At 41.7% G+C, this 21,508-nt stretch overlaps 1 protein-coding gene across 3 annotated transcripts in view; it reads left to right on the top strand.

Annotated features, from left to right (window-relative positions):
• Positions 1 to 20,430, top strand: part of slc45a3 (solute carrier family 45 member 3) — a 29,908-nt gene extending 9,478 nt beyond the window's left edge. The window contains exons 1-6 of one of the 3 annotated variants that reach the window (XM_044036192.1): positions 68 to 264; positions 9,348 to 9,686; positions 12,567 to 12,757; positions 12,839 to 13,502; positions 16,642 to 16,907; positions 16,997 to 20,430. In XM_044036192.1, coding sequence (XP_043892127.1) covers positions 9,539 to 9,686; positions 12,567 to 12,757; positions 12,839 to 13,502; positions 16,642 to 16,907; positions 16,997 to 17,428 — 1,701 coding nt within the window. In that variant the 5' untranslated portion in view covers positions 68 to 264; positions 9,348 to 9,538 and the 3' untranslated portion in view covers positions 17,429 to 20,430. Of the gene's footprint in view, positions 1 to 67; positions 265 to 3,261; positions 3,358 to 9,347; positions 9,687 to 12,566; positions 12,758 to 12,838; positions 13,503 to 16,641; positions 16,908 to 16,996 lie in introns of those variants that run through there. The other 2 variants (XM_044036191.1, XM_044036190.1) reach the window with 2 other exon arrangements.
• The last annotated feature ends 1,078 nt before the right edge of the window (positions 20,431 to 21,508 follow it).

Raw genomic sequence — 21,508 nt, 5'->3', positions numbered from 1 at the left:
TGGGGATAATGGGAGGGATATAGAGGAGGTGTTCTAAGTAAGAGAGGAGGGAACAGGGGACACAGAGTGAAGCGGGATAAAAAAAAAGTCAGACTTGAGTGTAGCGTTGAAGCAGGTGGTCACAGTAGTCAGTGTAGATATGCCCTGTAGGAGTGTGGAGAGTGTTGACTGGATAAAGCGAGTGAGGAGCCTTTAAAATAGATTAGATGCTCAATTTGAAGCAATGCTAGGCTGCAGATGGACTGAGCTTCATTTCCTTAGCTGGTGAGTATCATTTGACAAAATACTCTCCTCTATTTTAGCTCATTAACACACATTCTCGTACCTCAGCGTGTGAAAAGGCCAGAGGTGCGAAAAGGTCATGAACAGGGTGAAATTAATTAGCACAAGACACATTTTAGTCATTTCTAGACGTTTGGGGAATTTTAGAGCTTGTCATCAAGAGTTGGTTGTAGAGTTTGATGAATACTCTGCCTCTGTATGGTGAGGTCTAATGGGTCAGCTTTGAAAATGGTGTCAAAGTTAGCTTAATTTATTTTTTTATTATTATTTATTTGGAAGTTTTGTTGTGTCCTTTTAAAACTGCACAATGATGTCCTTTTATTAAAATGTCAGGTTACGTCTTGATTAAAAATAAGTGATGTGGTTGAATTAACACTCTAAGTCATGCTGCATATAGTGTTATTACAGCACCGTCTAAATTATGTGATTTAAAATGTAAATAATATGTTAAACGAGATTGAGCTATTCAGTCGCACATGCAGACAGTTACTAAGCAAGGCATCTACAGTATCGAAGATGTGCTTTTTACTACTAACATTTCTTTGGGGCCTGTAACATGGTGATCCGAACCTCACAGCAATTAAGTGTTTGCCAGCTAAACCCAAATTAAAATTTTAATGACACTATTAACTAAATGTAAACACACCTGATCCTGGCTGAATGTAAAGTCGTTAGCGTTTGTATTCCCCCTTATTCGTCCATTCACTGTGACACAAAAGGTTTCCAGTGACAAGGAAAGCCACAATCTGGGGAGGCACGTTATCAGCCACATTGACTAACAACAGGCTACACCGATAAACTCTGCTGCACTCTGTCATGCTGTTTGCATTGGCCTGTATGATAACAGTCACTAGTCAGAGCCATAGCTGTGGACATAGGTGTAGTTTTTACCTCGTCTCACCATGTGACGCACTCAAAACACAAACATCCACACGCCCTGTTCCCACAACAGTGTATCCCAACTCAATTTGTTTTGTAATTATCTCTTAAATGTACTCGTGTTCCTTGTGTGAGTCAGTCCGCATGACTTTCTTCAACATTTTCTGACATTTTATGGACGAAACAACTGATAATTAATCGAGAAAATAATTGTCGGATTATGAATTATGGAAAATATTGATTAGTTGCAGGCCCAAATACTTCTCTCCACTCATTTGTCAGTAGTTAGAGTCAACAGGTGTTAGAGATTTTATTTAAGACATTGCTTAAATAAAATCCTTTCTTTCAATCTTATTTGGTTTTTAGAACATGAAGAAACGTCATTATTATGAAGTGCATCTAACATTATAAAATCATTACACCCTCTGGAAAATTAGTTAAGGACATCTTTCCCGCTCCAGTATAAGATATAAAATGTCTATCCCTTAGAGTTGTAACCTTTTCTTAAAACACCCATGCACGCTGCCATTGCCAATCCCCTAATACTCTGAAAACATTTTTAATAATTTGAATAATTGTAAAAATAATTAATTTATTAACAGTGCTGCTAGCTTTAGAGTGTATATTACATACACCACTCCTTTCATTCAGTGTAGGATGGAATAAACACTACCTGAAAGGGAAATTGCTGACAACAGGAGAGCGCTCCAACAGCTTTGAAACTAAAATGTTAAGTCAATGCAAACGGCTCAACTTCATTTCTGGAATTATTTGCCAGAAACACAAGTCTGTCAACCTGATCGGGATCGAGTGCTACTCTCTTTATGTCCAGTATTCACGGATGAGAACACATGCTCACAGTGCACAGATGTCCAGATATTTACGTGCAGGCTTACAGAGAGTATTAGGTTATTAGCAGGTATTTGGTGCACACTCTTAGCAGGGGGTTGCTTGCTGTCTGCAGAGACAGGGGTCTCCCTCATGTACTGAAGGCTTGTATCATCATGATGCTGTCACATTTTATGGACCAAACAACTAATTGATTACTCGAGAAAATGATCGTTTGATGAATCAATTATGAAAATAATCATTAGTCGCAGCCCTAAATACTTCTACACATACTTTCTACACTGATCAATGGAACGTTAACTGGATTTAAGGTGGGGTTTGGTTGGTGTAACGCTGCCACCGTCTTTGAAATGTTAGGTTGGTCACATGATTGGTAGTAAAAGGCAGGGTCAGAGGTCACAGTGGTGGATGTGGGCTTAAGATTACAGCCTGGAGGGTAGGGGTCAGCGCGGTCAAGGCAACCTTTAAGTAGAGGCAGAAGAAAAATCCAAATGCTAAAAAATTTTTTTTATTGAAGTAGAAATTCCTCGTTACTATCCATAGACAATAGTTCTCATCTAACTCACTATGGAACATCTAGTTTCACTTTATGTACTTCATTTGATTGTAATTGATGAATCTGTAGATTATTTTCTCAAGCAACCCTAACCCTTGATCAGTATTTACCAGTCATCAATTACCTGGAAATGATGATGTTCTCAAATGAATTACTTTTGTCCACTCCAAAACTTTAGTGTTAAGTTTTGGAGTGGTTCCTCCATAGATTTCATATTAAAATGCTACCAATCTATGTCTCAGGAAGTGGCAAAGCAGAAAATGAATAATGATCATAAACGATTAATTATTAACGCAGATTCATATCTGAAATAACATAAGAGATCGCTTAGAAACGACTAATTGCAGAGAACAATCCCCACCCATTCCATGTGACATGTTATTTTCCTATTCACTAGTTAATTCAAGCATACCATATGCGTAGTTTTATTCCGTATACATTTTTTTGAATGAATACATTAGTTTTCTTGTGTCTTGGGAAGAGGTAAACCAGAAAATGATAAAGTCACAAACAATCCACTAATAGCAGAGAGAGAGAGAGAGAGACAGAAAGAATGAGTGAGACCCATTATTATAACCTACAAGTCTGGAAAAGTTAGCTATAGTCTCAAATTCAACTTGTTTACCACCCCCCTACACCTGCCCTCTAGTCAAAGCCACTCCCTCCAAACAAATGACCGCACACTCCCTGACTTCTAGACGCTGAGTCGAGGAGAGAAGGTTGGCAAGACAGCTTTGTTGACATCGACTACCTGACATCTGAATAATCTGAGAACACAATGAATCATTCAGGTAGGCTGTTTGGGTAGCAACTGGTATGGAAATTGATAAGAATAAACTGATTGGTAGCATTAATTTCAGTATTTCAGGGGTTTACGGACTATAGGCCATTTTACCACTTTATTCCAGATAATTTATTGATGGCTTTTGGGTCATGAAGAGAATTTCAACAAGTACTTGAAAAAAATTCAGACTTAAGTGAATATTCTAGCTTTATCTATTTGTGCTACATGTTTTTTGTTGTTTTGCCTTGAAAGAGTTCCACACAGAATCATTTTTCATCTCTGTAGTCAGGTTTTTCATGTTTCTCCTGTTTGGGGCTAATATTTAATCTCAGTTTACCAGTTTTTCTGGTCCCAGGCAATAACTTGTTCTTGTCTTCTTTAGTCCAAAAATGTTTTACATATTTAACGCACTGTCAATGGACAATGGAAAGACCCACCGAATGACTAACATCAGATGAATTGTTAGATTATTAATTACTGGAAGAAGTTGAAAGTCTAAGAGACGAGAAGAAATTGCCAGTTGAAGTGTGTAACTTAATTAGATGCATTTAAGCGATGTAACACAACAGGGAATACTGTTGTACTGAATATGTGATGTGTTCATAGAGGATGTCGTGCCGATATTCATTACAACAGCATGACCTTGTGTGTGATATTGCTTTTATAACAGTTCAACAAACTCTAATTAATAGTTGACGGTAAGAATCTACAACGGATTGCCTGTCTTGTTATTTTATCAATAATTTGGCTCCGCCAACACAAATAGTTCTGCAACTGGACCAACTTGACTGTTGCCTAGCAACACAATGAGCATACTTTGGCACACTGGTTTTACAGCTGGTCATGTGCACTGCTCTGTCACATGTACATGTATCTGTATGTTTCCATTTATTGAGCAACCTGAGATAAAGACTTCCTGAGAGCCACTGTGGTATGTTTGAATCTGGCGAGTTAACGGCGTGATCTAACCACACACTGCTCAGTCGTTTCCTCTTCTTAGTAGATGATCTCAAGTCACTTTTTTTACAAGCCTTCGGACCTGCAAGATTGAACATATATTATTTATATATGATTTGTTTATATATGAATTATCCTGTCCTTCTCCTGACAAATATTTACAGTTTAACTCCAGTCATATTTTCTGTGTAGTTTGTTGCAATGTAGTGTAGGAGTGGGAATAACAGGGTACCTCACAATACGATACGCGATACATGATCCACGATACCAATAAGTTCACGATTCAATAATATTGCAAGACAATCATATAGCGAGACATCACAAAATCTGTCTAACTGAAGAAAACAAAATGTCCTGGAGTGCAAGATTTCTCTACTTATTCACAACAGTGCCGCCACAAAGTGACATCAAGTAGCCATGTTTACTTTTGGGCGCCTTCATTCGTTAATTAAAATATCAATATTTGCACGGGTATATCAATTATTGCATTGCACATGGAAGGATGACATTTATTTACCAAATTGAATATTTTGATACCTTGACCCTTAATGCAGTGTCAAGGTAGGGCTGGGTATTGCTGCAGATTTCCTCATTCAATATGATTCCATTTACAATTTCATCCAGTTTTCAATTTGCTTCAATTCACTATTTATAATATTCCAGTTTCCATACCAGTTTAGCTTGGTTTCCTCAGAACTAATGCTGTAAATGTTTATACAATTTTTAATTCTGGTACATCATTAAAAAAAAAAAATTGTAACAAAGTTACGCAGTAGTTATATTAATGCACGCTTTAAATGAACTGACCACGTAGTACAATTCTACAGCTAAGTCATTGATGATAATTCAAACTCTCCCATAAAAAAAACAATTATTTGAAACGAATTAAGTTGTCCAAGCTGCACCCATGTGATTTCAATAATCTTGTGAGAATCTTTGAACAGAGGATACAGAAAATGGCAGATGTTAAAAAATGAATAAGAATGGATATGAAGCTGAAAAACAATATATCTTTTTTAAAACTCAGCCCTAGTTTGAAGCAGAGTGACACTATATTTAAATGTCCCCGTGGTGTATATCAATGTACATCAGCACTCATAGAATGCTGATGTATAATGTGTACAACGTGGTTTTAGTTAGGCCTGTGTAGTCAATGACTCTGCTGACGTTCAGCTCTGACATCAGCTAGAAGTCCTTGCATTTATCTCTGAGGACACGTTGACGACATTGTCTTAAAGGAACCTGCCTGGGGCTCCTGAGTGCAGCACTATTCAGCGATGCCACTCTTCCCAGGACTTCCACAACAATGCCAAGTTGGCACAGTTGAGAAATGCTGAGGTAGTGATACTATAGCGCCGTTGTAAGCAGTGCACTGTTCACTAAGGGGTTTCTTCTTCTCATATTGTTCATGTGGTTCAAAGAACAAATGAGAGCCACAGAGAAGGGTTTGCAGGATGTAAGCCAGAGAAGCAGTCAACACAAAGCCCGGTCTTTCTGTCACTCCGTGCATACGGTCGGTTCCATTAATGTGAGGGAGCTCAAAGGGAGGCAGCCCACATTTTTTGCAGCCATTCAGCTTTTGCCAGACACACAACTAGACCCTCCAGCTGAGGTTTCTGCAACCACAGCCTCAGTCACCACTGTACTTGTGGCTCTGATGTCATCTCAGAGCAATTCCTTCCCCGTTTTCTCTTCCAAAGCCTGCTGCCCACCCGATCCCACAAACACACACGCTTTCTATATCTTACCAGCCATATGAGCCGTGTCAATAAAATACTTGGAAATGAACTTGATACCTCACTGTATCACATTACTCCCTTGCACAATGTATACAAAGCCTGTTTTGTATTGTAAGAACACTGCTCAGTCATTAGGACCGATTTTGGGTGGTAGTGGTGGTGGTGGGGCGGGGGGGTGCCATTGAATAGAACTTGGTAATGGAGCAGTGGGAGAGCTGACAAAAGCAGACCCCCACCATCCTCAGCACCCCGACTCACCAGTTTGGCTCAGATTGTGAGGTTTAAACATGTAAGGTGAAAAGGAGAGTTGTTTTGTCTGTGTGTGTGAGCGTTTGTGTCTCTAAGGCTATATGGGGAGAAGATAAAGAGCACGACTGGAATACATTAACGAGAGGTGTCATTAAGTAAGCAGTGGAATGATTGTGTGGGCTGCCGTGTGACTTTTTATCTTGTGAGCCGAGCAGCTCTTCTCTGTCGTACATTGCAACAACTTATATCTTTGGAAAAGAGCATGATGTTTAAAGACATTATATGTAACATTTCTGCAATAAATATCAAAAATGAGCATGGTTACATGGGCCTAAATGTTTCCAATACACCTTAAATGTAGATTTTAGTTGCCTTTTAGTGGTGTCATTGAACTGTCTCTGCTATAACTTCTGGGTCAAAGGATCAGGAGTGGATCACAGTGGAACCAAACAAGACAACAACTCCCATGATCCCACGTTGCTTCCAGATGTTGAACTATGTTAAAATGAACACATTTTGTTTTAATTAGATGTGTCGTTGAAGTGGTGTGCTGCAAAATTGTCAATATGGCCTACTTTCAAAACTGCAAGAGGCAGAATATTTGTTTCGATTTTAGATTGAATATCATCCTGGCTTACACATCATACTCACAACACCTGTGTTTTGCACAGACCTGCACACACATTGATCATTTTAAAATGTTTTTCAGTGATTCCCTCTAATATCGGGAATCATACCACAATCGCAATTTCAGTCAAAAATAATCACAATTAGATATTCTTCAGCTCCTGTCCTAACTCTGAATAATCACCTCCTTAATCAAGACTCAAGCAGCTCATTCACTTCACAAAACACAGGAATCTGCCTTGCATTTGGCACCCAGACAAGTCACAGCTCCTTGGGCAGACAAATCAGATTTCTCTATTCTCGTCACCAGGGGCCCCCTCTGTTTCCAGTGAGAAAGTCTGACAGCGAGTCAGCTGGGGCCACAATGGAAAGCATTCACACTGAAATTCAGAACTATAAAGGCATAACCAGTTGTAGGCAGTGATGTCAAAGGAGTGCTCTAAGAATGCAGGTCAGAGACGACGCTGACCTCAGGGGTTGAAGGAGGATAAGGAAGAAATGCAGGGGGGGAGGGGTTGGATGTATGCACATAGAACATGTGGGTGGAGGGTTCTAATAGGCAGGCGGGGGCCAACGCTGGCTCCCTGATGGGGGTCATTCAGTCATGCATTTATGTAACTTGTTACTCCGCGTTTCAAAGAGTCTTTGAAATCAAATATGAGGACTCATATCTACTGAAATGCATAAACTCTGATGACATTCATTTGAATTTATAATAATGAAAGGCAAAACTGAGTCAGGGTTACTAAATGAAAGCTTTTTTGTTTTATATAGAAATGACTTTTTGTCTTACTTTGTGTCACTTCTTCAGGGCTGCAACTACAGATTATTTTCATTATCGATTCATCTGTCGGCTATTGTCTTGATTCATTTACTCATTTGGTCCATGAAATATCAGAAAATGTTGAAAACTGTTGATCAGTCTTGTTCAAACCTGGAATGTTCTCGAATGTCTTATTTTGTCCACAAACCAAAAATGATTCAGTTTTAATGATTTCTTTGTTATATGGAGCAAAGAAACCAGACACTATTCTCAACCAGGTTACACACATTTCCTTGGACTATATTATACATATATTTTATTTATTTATTTTATAGGGAAGCAGTTGGTTAGAGTGGATGCCGTCTGGCGTGGGACTGATTTGATCATACTGTATCTTCTTAAACTGATCTGAAGTTATGTCGGAGAAGATAACGTCCATTTTGTTTGCTGGGAAAGAACAGATGGCGCACATTGGCAGAGGGACGTCACACCAAATGCAAATATAGCACCTTGTTGATTATGTTCTGACTGTTCCTGCTCTTTCCCTCTGCTTTAAAAGAACACACACTTTGTTCACGCACGATGACGCTAATGATAATCTGAGGTGGGTTTTTCTTTTTTTTGTGCTCGACAAGGGGAAGTGAAAATGAAATGAACCATTGAATAAAGGGGGTTTAAGTTAAAATCCCACTAAATATTGGACAAATTAACACTGTAGAGATCCTAATTTTGCTGAAAGTTCGTCACTTTATTTCAAGCCGTCAGCATGAAATGAATAGAGAATGTCAAGTATTGTCTGGAAATGTTAACCTTCAAGGCACGGCTGAGTTCTCTGTCCTCGTAGGATAGTATGCAGAAAATGAATAGGCGACGGTTCTTGTGGTTGACCTTGGATACAACATCACCTTGACGATAGTGGATGATTTCGCTTGTCCTGTATCTGGTACAACCACAGCTTTCTGGCTTCATACCCGAGTCTCACATGTCACTTACTCCTCCCTTGTGCCCTATCGTCTCCTGATACGGCGATGTCTTTTTTAGGTGATAATGTCTCACATGGACAGCGCCACAGCTGCAGTAATCTGCTGGAGGAAGACAAGATAATACAGCTCTGATTCCACCAATGTTAGTGTTATTCAGAATTTGAAAAGGATGGGAAATACAAGGTATTTTCAAACTCTCCTGTTTAAGATGGTTAAAAAAAAAAAGGGGGACGCTCAGCAGTTGAGGGAGAATGAAATCTCTTGGCAAATTTTGTGTGTTTGCCACGTTGCTCCAGCTGACTCATCTCCTCTGTCCTGTTGTTCCGGCTGTCCTGAAGCTGTTGCAGAGGAGCTCTGAGAATATACCAGTATCATATCCTTGTGACTGTTGCAGCCACTTCTGGTGCTGGAAAATATGTTGGAATCTGAGGCAGATTAGATCATGTTTTAAGAAAGCTGTTGCTCTGACATTCCCCATGCAACATGAGCCCCACTGACTTCCAGCTGTAGTATCCTGAGAATGACCTGTCTAATGTAGTATTCGTTGGCCTTTACTCGTGTATTTTAATGGTGTGAATGAATAATATGCAGCCACATGTGCTGGATGTCAGGTTCATGTTTCCTGCTAAAACCTTGTATATTTATTCTCCCTGTTCTCTATTGCTTTTCCCCTCTCCAGACCAAGAATGCTTGGAAAAGGATGAATCTTCTAAGTCATCTGAGTCTTCCACGTGTCTTCGCTGCTGTCCCTGCCCGACAGCCCGCTCGTCCCACTGGGGCACCATCTGCCTCTCCAAGCTTCCCCCCTTGCCCCTGCCCCCAGTAGTGGCTGTCCCAGAGGGTAGGAAAGGCGAGCCAGCCCGCGTAAATATGCCCGGATGGAGGTCTCAGTGGCGTCTCGTCCTGCTGAACTCCCTGACCTGTGGCCTGGAGATCTGCTTGGCAGCTGGGATCACATACGTGCCCCCGCTGCTGCTGGAGGCTGGAGTGGAGGAGCGCTACATGACCATGGTTCTAGGTAAGGTCTCACTCTCGGGCTCACAGTTTATGCATGCTCTTTCATCATCTCATCCTCTCTGTCCATGGTGTGTGTCTTTTTTGTCTTGCACGCACATTCTTACTTATCTTACTTATCTTTGTGGCTTATTGAATGAGCACATTAGTAATTGTTTCTAGTCTGAGTGATATGAATGATAGATGCTTAAAGGCGCTTGTCATGGGGCTTAAAAAATGTTGTTTATTTTATGTGGCCTGAACGTTTTGTGTGCTGTGGCTACGCTAAAGTGCGAGTTGAGCTGTTTCAATGAACCATCGTTTCATCCACATCACCTTATTTGCATTGGCAGCTCCGTGTGAAGTCTGTCCACAGGTGATGGAGGCAAACTGTGTGCGGAAGGCAGTGACCTAAGTCAATCATCCTTGTGCTTCTTTGTTTGATCACAATCCAGAATATTGGGTTGTGGCAGATGAAGAAGAGCAAACGTTCATGTGCCCGTTGCATGCTTTTGATTTGAATGTTTCACAAATGATAGTGTGGTAACATTCAAAAGAACTGCTCAAGTTTTAAGTTTGTTCCTGTTAAAGTTATTGTAATTCACTGTTTTATTTGTTATGTGAAATTATTTTGAAATGATGTCTTATTTTGTCCACAAATCAAATGTATTCCAAAGTTATTCAGTTTTAATGATTTCTTTATGAAATGCTGCAAAGAAACTAGAACAAATTCATATTTAAGAAGCTGAAAATGCAAACTACCCAGCCCTAATTATAAATAACAGCAGGGATGTACTTTTGTGGTTTAAGATAAAATAAAATAATCCTTTATTTGTCTCACAATGGGGAAATTTACAAAACTGGTTTGATACATAAAATATGTGACTCAGTGCTAACTGTGTGAGCGGTGGTGATGGCTGTTGCACAGGGACATGAAAATGCCTCAGGGCTCCAGTCCCCTCTCTGTATTCAGGTCATAAAACATAATTGAGGCTGTTACTCTAATAGGTGGCCACTTCACCTGTTAATCAAGCACTAATTGAAACGCAGCAGGAGAGCAAGCTGACACCGTCTCCCACACTGACACCGCTATCAATTATTGCATCTTTAGGATTCAAATTTAAACGAGACGAAGTGAAATGAAGTCTTCAGAAAAATCGTCTCCGTCATTTTAATGAGTAAACTGGACTATTTATAGTATCCATGCTTCATAATGATGCTACACATATTTTCCTATTGCTTTCTAGAGGAGATTATCAAAATAGATGATGATTTAGTAATCGATTAATCGTTTCAGCCCCAGGGTACACTTAGCATCACGCATTGCGTTACTTGTAAGTGAAGTTAATAGTTGCATGAACCTGTCAGGCCAAAAGGTTTGAGACACTGTCTTTGTAATTACACAGATAATAGATAACATGCTGAATGCTTAAATAAAAAGGCTAAATGTACACAACAGAAGTAACTATTCAAGTGTTAAGAACAAACAATGTAGACTTCTACTCTTTGGTTTCCCTAACAGCTGCTGGCGATATGAAGAAAAATGATTTCATTGTGGAGTTCCTCCCAAACAGCCTGCACTGTAAACCAATCTGGAAATGGCACTCCAATTCTCATTTCCCTGCATTATAATGGAGTGCCTGAGTGCTACTTGAATGAAGATAAATATTGTGTCTTGGGAGACTTAAAGCAAATTTTCCCCAAGCTGTAGTGCCAGCTTCTCAGATGGCTGCTTTCTACTTTATCTAATAGCCATGTGTTGGCTGTTTCATCCTCCAGTTGTTTTCCTGTTTTTAGACTTTCCCCTCTGTTAGTCGAGAAGATTGTCAACGCTTTTAAGCACCAAGGTGTTCAATGTTCATGCTTTATTTGTATTTGTATTTTGTGTAAGACCACGTGTGGCATTCAGGCAAGAGACTAGGTCATGTGTCAGATATGTGTGTTCATACGTGTATGTGCAAGTCTGTGTTCATACATGTGTGTACTGTACACACTACATAACAGGAGAGCATGTGTGTGTGAGTGTTGGTGTGCGACGGTACATGTCACAGCTGTAGATGGTTAAGATTGTAATGATGGACCCCTGCGGTGTGGTGGAGTGTGTCTGACATGTTCACAGATAATCCTACCAGACTGCTTACCTGTCTAGATTTGCTGTATATCTACTCCCTGAAAGATTTTGGAGTACATTTTAGTCACCAAATTTAGTCTCGATTTGTCAAATTTTTTGGGGGGGCAAATAGAGCAAAAGTCTTTCTCTTTTTGGTAGCACTTTCCTGCTTGTGTCTTACATTTGAACTCAGACAGTAGCTGTACACAGACGGTATTTTAATGAGAAACACGTAATGAAACAAAAATGTGCTCGTCTGTAATGAAAAATCCACGGGGGCTTTAAATGTCACACCGCAGCCCCAAGATCTCGTCGTTATTGATATTGCATGTGTGTCTCTATGTTAACACCCACTGTGTCCTGGTGTGTTCCAATTAGCTCGATCTGGCCATGTGTGGAGGATGAGGCTAACAGGGAGCTACCTTCAGGCTGCAGGCCATCTGTAGGAAATACTAGGAATCATCACCAGCAGTCAGTGTTAATGGCAGAGGGGCACATGCAGTCGTCACTGCTGCTTACACTGAGCAGTGATGTTCCACTGTAGGCACGTGTGCTTTTGGTGTTGTTTTTCCCCAGATACTGTACTAAAGTACAACTGGAAGAGTAATGTGTGATGTAAGAGTTTCAGATCATATGTTGTCTTTCTCTTGCAGTGTCTCGATTTGTTGGTTATTGTTGTGACTTGTTGTCACAGGATTGTGTTTTACTTAAACCACCCCTCTGTCTTTATGTTTCTCATTTGCATTCATTGTTTTGTCAGTGCTGTCTCTAAGGTTTTTCTGTTTCTATTCACAGGCATCGGTCCAGTTCTTGGCCTCCTCTTCATCCCCCTGATCGGCTCGGCCAGTGATCGATGTAACAGCACTTACGGCAGGAGGAGGCCCTTCATCTGGCTGCTGTCTTTGGGAGTCCTTCTTGCACTTTTCATCATTCCCCACGGTGATGTCCTGGCTTCCCATTTTGCCTGGGGTGGACGCACACTTCAGGTAGCGTGTCCTTTGATAAAAATATAGCTAGAGCACATGAGTGTGTTTTCTACCATAGTCATGTTTATGCTCTTTCTACAGGTGGGCATCCTTATCTTTGGGGTGGGACTCCTTGACTTTTGTGGACAGGTGTGCTTCACACCACTGGAGGCCCTTTTGTCTGACCTGTACAAGGATGAGGAGGACTGCGGCCAAGCCTTCGCCATGTTCTCCTTCATGGTCAGCTTGGGAGGATGTGTGGGATATTTACTACCAGCACTGGATTGGAGTCATGGATTTCTCTCCATTTACCTAGGAGGCCAAGCAGAGTGCCTCTTTTCCCTCCTCAGCTTCATCTTCATCTCCAGCGTGCTCATCACCATGAAGACGTCTGAGGAACCCTTATTTGCCAGCAGTACCGTGGCGAGTTCTGGATCTATATTGGAGTCGGGGTCTGGCGTGATGGAGGCCGGCCGCTGCGGCGTGCCACGCTCATGCTCCAACCTGCTGAAGTGCAAACTGAGGCTGTTGAAGGCTGGTCCTCTGCTGTGCTTACTGAGAACATGCTGGTCCATGACTCCAGCCATCTACAGGAGCTACTGCCACGTCCCGCGAGTGATGAGGCAACTGTGTGTAGCTCAGCTGTGCAGCTGGATGGCCGTCATGTCCTTTATGCTTTTTTACACAGACTTTGTAGGGGAAGGCCTGTATGAAGGCGTGCCCAGCGCATTACCAGGAAGTGCGTCCAAGCAGAGATACGATGAAGGTAAGTTGACTTCTCTTCAAGATACAGGATGTGTTATGTGAGCGTTCCCCATTTCCTCAAATAATATCTTTCTAAATGTGTTGGTAGCTTGCTGGGAGAACACCCTCTGGATATTATGTGGCTTCAGTAAGCTCCTAACATGACCCTCATACTGATTTTGTTTCACATTTCTGTTGATCTACTGACTCCCGTCACACAGATTACCATTCAACTCCCACCCTCCCATGTATGTGGTTGAAGGTCCATCCAGGCTGTGCTCTGTCCCAGCTGGCCAGGATGCAATCACATTCCTTGGGCACAGGTGGAGACAGACAGAGCCTGTGTTCCTGCATGCCTACATGCTTTCCTGCTACCTCCATATTGGCTCCTGTCAAGTTATAGCACATATACAGCAAGAGACTGACAGTTAATATACATTCGCTCTTAACTTACAGTGAGGATATGTATATTTTTATATAGTGAAATCACTGAACAGTGAGCAAAAGTAATATATTTTCATGCAAATACTAAAGCCAGACCAGTGTAATTTGCTTTCCCAACCTTGCTCCTGAGAAATCGAAAACAAATGCACACACGCTCTTTATCCTTTCCTGTGCTGCAAATCACTGAGTTGTTGCTAATCCTGCCAGACAGTTGCGCGGCTTTATTCTAAAGCTATGCAAATGTTCGGCTCTGTGATTCTACCTAAATATAACCTTTAGGGTTAGACGGTCTAAAGGCAGACACACACATGCATAAATCTGTTGTGTCACTGTGGTGTACGAACATCCTGGGAAGTGTGTCTTTAATCAGATCTCATTCAAACAACAATGTAAGAAGGACAGTAAGTGGAAAGCTAAAGTCCATGTAAACAGATGTGGGACAGACCATCTTGCCCCATGTTGAGAATTCTCAGGTTTATTAACACAGCAGGCCATATGCGAGTTAAGTATTTTATTGTTTCCTTTTGTTTACTGTTCAGCCAGACTTTCTACCTTAAATCCCCCTTCAGGCCTTTAACTGTTTCAGCTTATTCTCATTTAATCAATCTTTTCCCACTACTATTCATTGATCTTTTCATTCTCATTGACCTCTTCTTCATGTCACCATTGCCCTCTCTTTTCTTTGGACATTTTCTCCCATCCATTTATAGAAATAGAATGCACACCTCCCTCTTTCTCTTTTCCCCCCACTTTGTTTACTTTTTACTCTCCCTCCGCCTGTGTTCCCTGTACTCGCCGGACCACGAGGAATGTCACACTCACAAAGAATTAAAGTCAAGGAATCAAAACACAAAGAACATGTTCATTCAAGCCAGGTAGACGGCCCGAAGCACATTACGTTTTTAGGTCTGTCTGAGTCGTGTTTGTTTAATTTGAAACACAGCGGAAGTTATTAAACCACATCACTCAGCCTGTAGATGCTCCTCTGCATGATGTTTATCTGCCTAGGTTCACAGCTGCATGGACCACCCTCCTCTTATCCTAATTCCAGTTTGTTGTAATGCGCAGCATTTATTTGTCGAGTCTTCAGTTCCATAATCTTTCATATCTTGGCTTCAATTTCAGTTCTCATTATCTTCCGTAGTGTTTGCAAAGTGGGCTGAGCAGCTTTGCTTTCCAGGAGTAATACGATCCACACACTGCTCTCACACAAATGATTCAGTGCTCTGCCGCTGAACTTCTGACCCACTCTGTTCACTGACAGCAAGCTGAGTTATCAGGCCAATCCTTGGCTGAAACAACAGTCTAGACGTGTAGTCAGTCCAGCTACCATAGCTAAGTACCAAAACCTAATGAAATGGTTAATGTGGTTTTAAACAGGAACAAATAATATTTAAATACACCTCTTATTTCATTATTTCAGAACTTTCGTGTCATGTGATTTTTAAATGAAAATTCTGCTCTCACTGTTGAACTTGAGAACCAGAATTTAAGTTTTTCGGATAAAACACTAGCATGCAGACAACATAAATAATCCTGGTTTTGCTTGAGAATGTGAAAAATGCTTCCTCTGGTGTTGGTTGAACTGGTTGAAAAATTCTGCCTCAGTCTGTTTGCGAAATCTCAACCACGTTTGATGTCTGGCCGGCGTTGGCCAGGAATTACACCGCTTTAGTAAACAGGACTTATCCATACTCCTCTGTTTTCATTTAAAAATGCATGAATTCTGCTGTCCACACTACCACAGCATTGTAGAGACCCCTCAACACTGCTCACTCCATTTAAGTCACAGAAAATCAAGTATTTCAATTCAGTCTGGACAGAAAGAGACACAATGTACCTCAGGGTACGCGATACATGGTCCACGATAGCAATAATAATTTTACGATACTGTCATAATCAATATACTGCAAGACAATCATATAATGATACATCACAATATCTGTCTCGACTGAAGAAAACAAAAAGCAGGAAATTTTACTTTGGGTCCATTTTCCTCTTTTCCTAGTTGGGCTGGGAATCACAGGTTACCTCATGATACGATACATGGCCCATGATACCAATAATATAGCGATACCACGATTCTGTGATAATCAAGGTATCGCAAGACAATCATATAGCGATACATCACGATATCTGTCTAACGGAAGAAAACAAAAGTGCAGGATATCTCCGTTTATACACAACATAGAGAACAAAGTGCATAAAGTCTATGTATGGAACGTGGATGGAGCATCTCGTAACGTAGCTTTCTCCATCCCGCTGTAAACTCCCTCTTCTTCAGCCAAGTAACTTCCACCCAAGTTTCCCTCATTCATTAGAGCAGCGCCGCCACAAGACACGAGACATGAAGTAGTGACACCCGGCGAGTGAAACTGGCAGGGACTGTTTACTTTAGAGCGCCATCATTGATTAAATAGAATATCGATATTTGCCCTGGCGTATGGATTCTCGTATTGTTTGAGGAAGCAAAACTATATCACCAAATTGATATTTGACCCACCCCTAGTCACGAGACGTTTATAAGTATGTCAGGAAGTGAAAAGCTCACCTGAACTCGTAATTTTCTTCTAAAAAGTTATTTTTAGCAGATAGGTGCTGGTATTTTTCTGAGCTGAAAAATATACAAATGAATGTTATGTCAGATCATTTCTGAGCAAATAGCTTGTGTTGATTCGAACATGTACTCTTGCCATAACACTAAATTCTTCTTTCAGGTATCCGCATGGGCAGTCTGGGCCTGTTCCTGCAGTGTGCTACCTCAACCTTCTTTTCCCTGGTGATGAGTCACTTGGTTCGTCATTTTGGCTCACGTCGAGTCTACGTGAGCAGCATGGTGAGCTTTACGTTCTCCGCGCTGGTCATCTGCCTGACCAAAAGTGTGGTCCTGGTCACTGTGATGTCGGCGCTCACTGGCTATGCATACGCCACGCTGCAGACTTTGCCTTATACCCTCACCTGCCACTACCACAAGGAGAAAGAGGTAAGTACACACTGAGTTGCCCTGTATATGAAAGGTTAGTTTGTTGACACATTGGGAAATAGGTTGAGTCTTTTCTTCTCTCATTGCAGGTCTATATGCCAAAAAGGAAAACCAAAACCATACATACGAATGGTATTAAACCCAAGCGGGACTTTTTGACTTCAGTGGAAGCGGAGGCTGGCCTTAATCATAAAACAGGGGCTCCCTACGGGCACGCCTTCTACAGCCAGGAGAGTTACTACCCCGTGCCACACGGCCAGAACGGCTCATCTCACATCGCTGCTGGCGCCGAACAGGAGGAGGCGGACGTGGGGTACGAGAAACGCGGCATAGGTTTGGACTTTGCCATCTTGGACAGCGCCTTCCTCCTCTCTCAGGTTATCCCCACCCTCTTCATGGGCATGATCGTTCAATTCGCACAGTCCGTCACTGCCTACATCATCTGCTCCGCCGTCTTTGGCGCTGTCGCCATCTACCTGGCCGGTCACATTGTCTTCGACCAAAAGGACCTCAAATGCTGAGATTTTACTTGGGAAGATGCGGGACACGACGGGAATTACAGATAGTCGATCATTCAGGTTCCATGGGTTGAAACTCGGCAGTGCACTGCTGTTCCAACAATGCCTTTGCTCTTTGATTGAAAGCTCTGTGTTTAGGACGTTTGTGTTTGTTTGTTACGTGACAGGGAGAGGGCGAAAGAGAGAAATTGGCCAGTGCTAAAAATATCAGTGTACAGAAAAGTTCCTTATCAACCCCCACTGTGTGCTCACGACAAAATGTGCTACTCTGTGCTGAATGCAATTGAATTCTTAATTAATCTCTCTTTAGAGAAAACATCGTATTGCAACATCTTTTCTGTCCATTATCTTTTTCCTCAGGTAAGACCAAACAGATTTACTGTAGAACACATCAACCTCAGACTCATAGTTACTCACCCTGCTGTTTTCATTTGTTCCTGTCCAAAAGTTTTAAAATTAACACATCGAAACACATCGGCTAATTAACTTGTACAGAAATTACAAGCGGTTTGAGTGCATTTATTAAGACCTTTTTTTTAATTGCCGGTATTCCAGTGTTTCCCCAGGCTTGACAAAGCTGAGGAGGCCCATTCAACCGACCGTTGCGTATAAAATAATGGGAATTGACTTGTACTTAGATGCTGGCCTAATCTTTAATCTCCCCCTTTCCACCGTGTGTAATCTGTTAATGAAAGAATGGTTTTATTGCAGATATTTTTAATACAAATTTTTATTGTACATCCCTATGGGAATTTAGTTATGCAACCTGTTGAGGTGAGGTTACGGACTGTGGTGGTTTACGATTGAATTTGTTTACTGGAGCTGGAATTATCACACAGCCTCCGACTAGATAATCAAGAGTTAAGTGGATGCTTCTCCCTGTCGTAGTGCGTCTGATCGGGAGGACAGTTGTCTCAGGTTAGTACCGTGTTTTTTTATAGTGTCCCCAATGTCGCAGTGCCAACAGTTTGCCCCCACTGGCTTAACGAGTTTGACTATATTCCCAAAGGACAATCTTTGACATCCAGACGGTTACGCAGAGTAGTGCCACGTGTGAGATACACGGTGGCGTCTAAGTGAAGGCCACTTCATACATAGCAGCCATTCCTGAAAAGACCAAAACAAATCATGCCGTTTAGTTACTGAAAACAATGCCAGAGAAAGCACTGATGTGCTGAAGGCCAAGCTTGAGTTTGATTGTGTGTGTGTGTGTGTGTGTGTGTTAAACACGGTGGACAGATAGTGTGAAAGTAAACTTGAGTAATTAAGTGTGAGGGTAATGAAAAGGTGTTTTTTCACAGTGAGGATAATTAAGTGTATTGATTTAAGCCCATATGATGCTGTTTTGTTATGATGCACTGTGGCCTTGAGATGAGCTTTTCAAGTCGCAGGTTGGTATGAACTCATGGACGTTGTATGTAAAAATGGATATAGTCTTCCAATTTGTAGGATGGAAGTCACCAGGGGGGCGAAAATAATTTGTCTGAATGTCCCGCTTCTTACTCGAACGTCAGTAAACGTGTTCCTGAGGAGGTTATTGGTCTCAATCACTCGTTTCGGCTCTTCCTCAATAGTAAAAGATGTCAGTTTTATAAATGATGTTCTTGTTAAGAGGAAAACAGACGACACCAGTGTGATTGACAGCTGGTGTCGTCATATTGGTGCCCGGCGGTTGCAAGTGACGTCTGGATTTCCGGTGATAAAAACCTGTCACGGCGTCTGTCAAACGAAAATCTCGAGGCTTCAAAGTGGGAGATAAGTTTTGAAATTGAAAGACTATGTCCAATTTTCACGTGCACTCCCATGTGTTCACACCACGCTTGTGCTGCAACTGGAAAGTGAAATCATTTGAGTGTTTTGTATCCAGGCTGTGATGAAGAATTTGCTACAAATGTTCCAGGAGGGGGCGTCGCAACAGGGGGGGGCAGGCTCTTACTAGAAGGAGAGCAGCAGTTTTGCGAGAAGCCATCTAAAGTTTCTGATCAGCTGATAGAGGAAAGTGCAGTGACGTTACAGTTGCAAACCCCATAAGAAGGCGTAATACCACTAGCTTGCTTTGCTGCCACGTAGGGCCCCCTGGGTCCCTTCTGCCTTGGATCCCCGAAGTCCCTCGAAACACCCCTGAAGATTTGTCCCCTCATGTTGACACTACTGCTGAGAAAAATGTTTAAAAATAAATTTGCCTTTTCCCACCAAAATGCACAGGATCATATGACCTATAGTGGTTGAAGTGTCAGGAAAAAGGTTGTTTTACAAGTGCCTGTACATTTTTCTTAACATTTTTGTACATATGTATTTATTTATTATGCTTTTATTACAAAATAGCACGTATTAAACTATGGGCCTTTTTTTTGACATCTTTTGATAGGTGCAATGGTGAAGGCTGTTTCTGTGAAAAAACAAAAAAGATAAATTATTTGTATAGATGTGGTATAGAAGTGTCCTCAAAGCTATAATTTATTTTAACATAACCCCCCTCATTTATCCTGTGGCTTTGGGATCATCACAGAGCCGTTTGCTGGTGTCCGTGTGCATCACATCAGCTGCAGGTGGGAATAACAAATCCCACCTGTGGGCTTCATCCATGTATTTTATCACTCGTTTTATTACTGTCACAAAGCTCAGACGCTTGGTGGTTTGATTTCTGGTGCAGGTGCAAACAAGAAACCTCATCGTTCTGTCACTACCGTCTTTTCCCGGGACTTTATATAACCACTTGTTTCTTCATCTGTTATCGTGTTTAACAGATAAACACTCGGGGAGGAGGTGGAGTTGTTGCCCTGTTGGTGTTGATTTCATTCGTGTTGATTAATCAGGTTTTTGTCAGATCATTTTTTTTTGTGTTGCCATAAGGTTTGAGTCACCTGTGTTATTGTCATAAACACATTCAGCCATAACAAAAAAACGCTGTATTTCACTTTCCTTATACTTACGGTCATATTGTGTATGTTATGCAGTTACCAAATAGATCTTTATACAAAATAAAACAACTGCGTTGTCAATGAGATGTTGTCTTTGCATTTTCCTTGCAATCATTAGTCACTATGTAACAAATGGAGGATTCCTCCGCTCACCCCCTCCCTTCCCTCAGCACATCCAGGGAAGTACGGTGGCCTTTGCATACCACTTTGCAAACTGCTGAACAACCAGGCTTTTTGGGGCAGAAAAAAAAAAGTACTTCTGAAAGTTTTTTCAGAAGTAGTGTTTAGTGTTCACTCCAACCTAATGTTCATGTTGCCTCCGTTTGTCTTGACAGAAAAATAATTTCCCATATGTGCAGCGTGAATGTCTCCGGGTTACACCAGATCAAAACACTGCTATACTAAGAACCGGTGTGGTGTGGAGCTGCTGGTTTGAATCCAACAGACATTTGTTATGTTACAAAGTTACAATCGACAGTTCTAAAACAACTTTTTTAATTAAAATCTTAATATTACACCATGGGGTTAATAGATGTGGTCAATCTGAAATGCAGACTCAATCTCTAGAAGCTAAAATCTCCTTCAATGCATGGAGGAGTCAAGGCCTCGCTCACCAGTGTCTCAAATAATAACATGGCAATGGTGCCATCCTTTGGAAGTCCTGGGGAAGTGGTGTGTGTGTGTGTGAGTGTGTGGCACAGAGAGCTGGTGCGCAGGTGCATTGGCCTCGCTCTCTGACGCATGTGCTCTCACTGAGTGCTGGCATTATCTGTTACACAGAGAAGAGCAGAGGCTTTCATGTCGCAAGGAATGACACGCGGACTATGTGTGGAATCTCAAGACGAGCCTCTCCAGTTTGCCCCTCACAGTTCTCACCAACCCCAGTACTCGTGTAAAAATCTGATACTTTTATTAGGATTCCACTCTTGGGCCTGTGTGCTGTGGAGCTCTGGGGGAGGGAGGGAGGGAGGGAGGAGGGGAGAGACTCTGTGTCTTGCTCAAGGACACGTCAGTAGCAGGCCGACACTGAGGTCTTGAACCCTGGCTGAAGGTCTGCGGACGCACCGCAGGCACGCGCGCGTCCACGATCATGTGTGAGTTTAAAGCCGGAAAAAAAACAACAGATTTTAGGAGGAAACTTCTTGAAGGGCGCAGCAGGAGC

This window comes from Solea senegalensis, linkage group LG10 (assembly GCF_019176455.1).
Source record: "Solea senegalensis isolate Sse05_10M linkage group LG10, IFAPA_SoseM_1, whole genome shotgun sequence".
NCBI classification, from domain to species: Eukaryota; Metazoa; Chordata; class Actinopteri; order Pleuronectiformes; family Soleidae; genus Solea; species Solea senegalensis.
The sequence above is the reverse complement of the archived record's forward strand: the minus strand, read 5'-3'. Positions and strand labels throughout refer to the sequence as shown.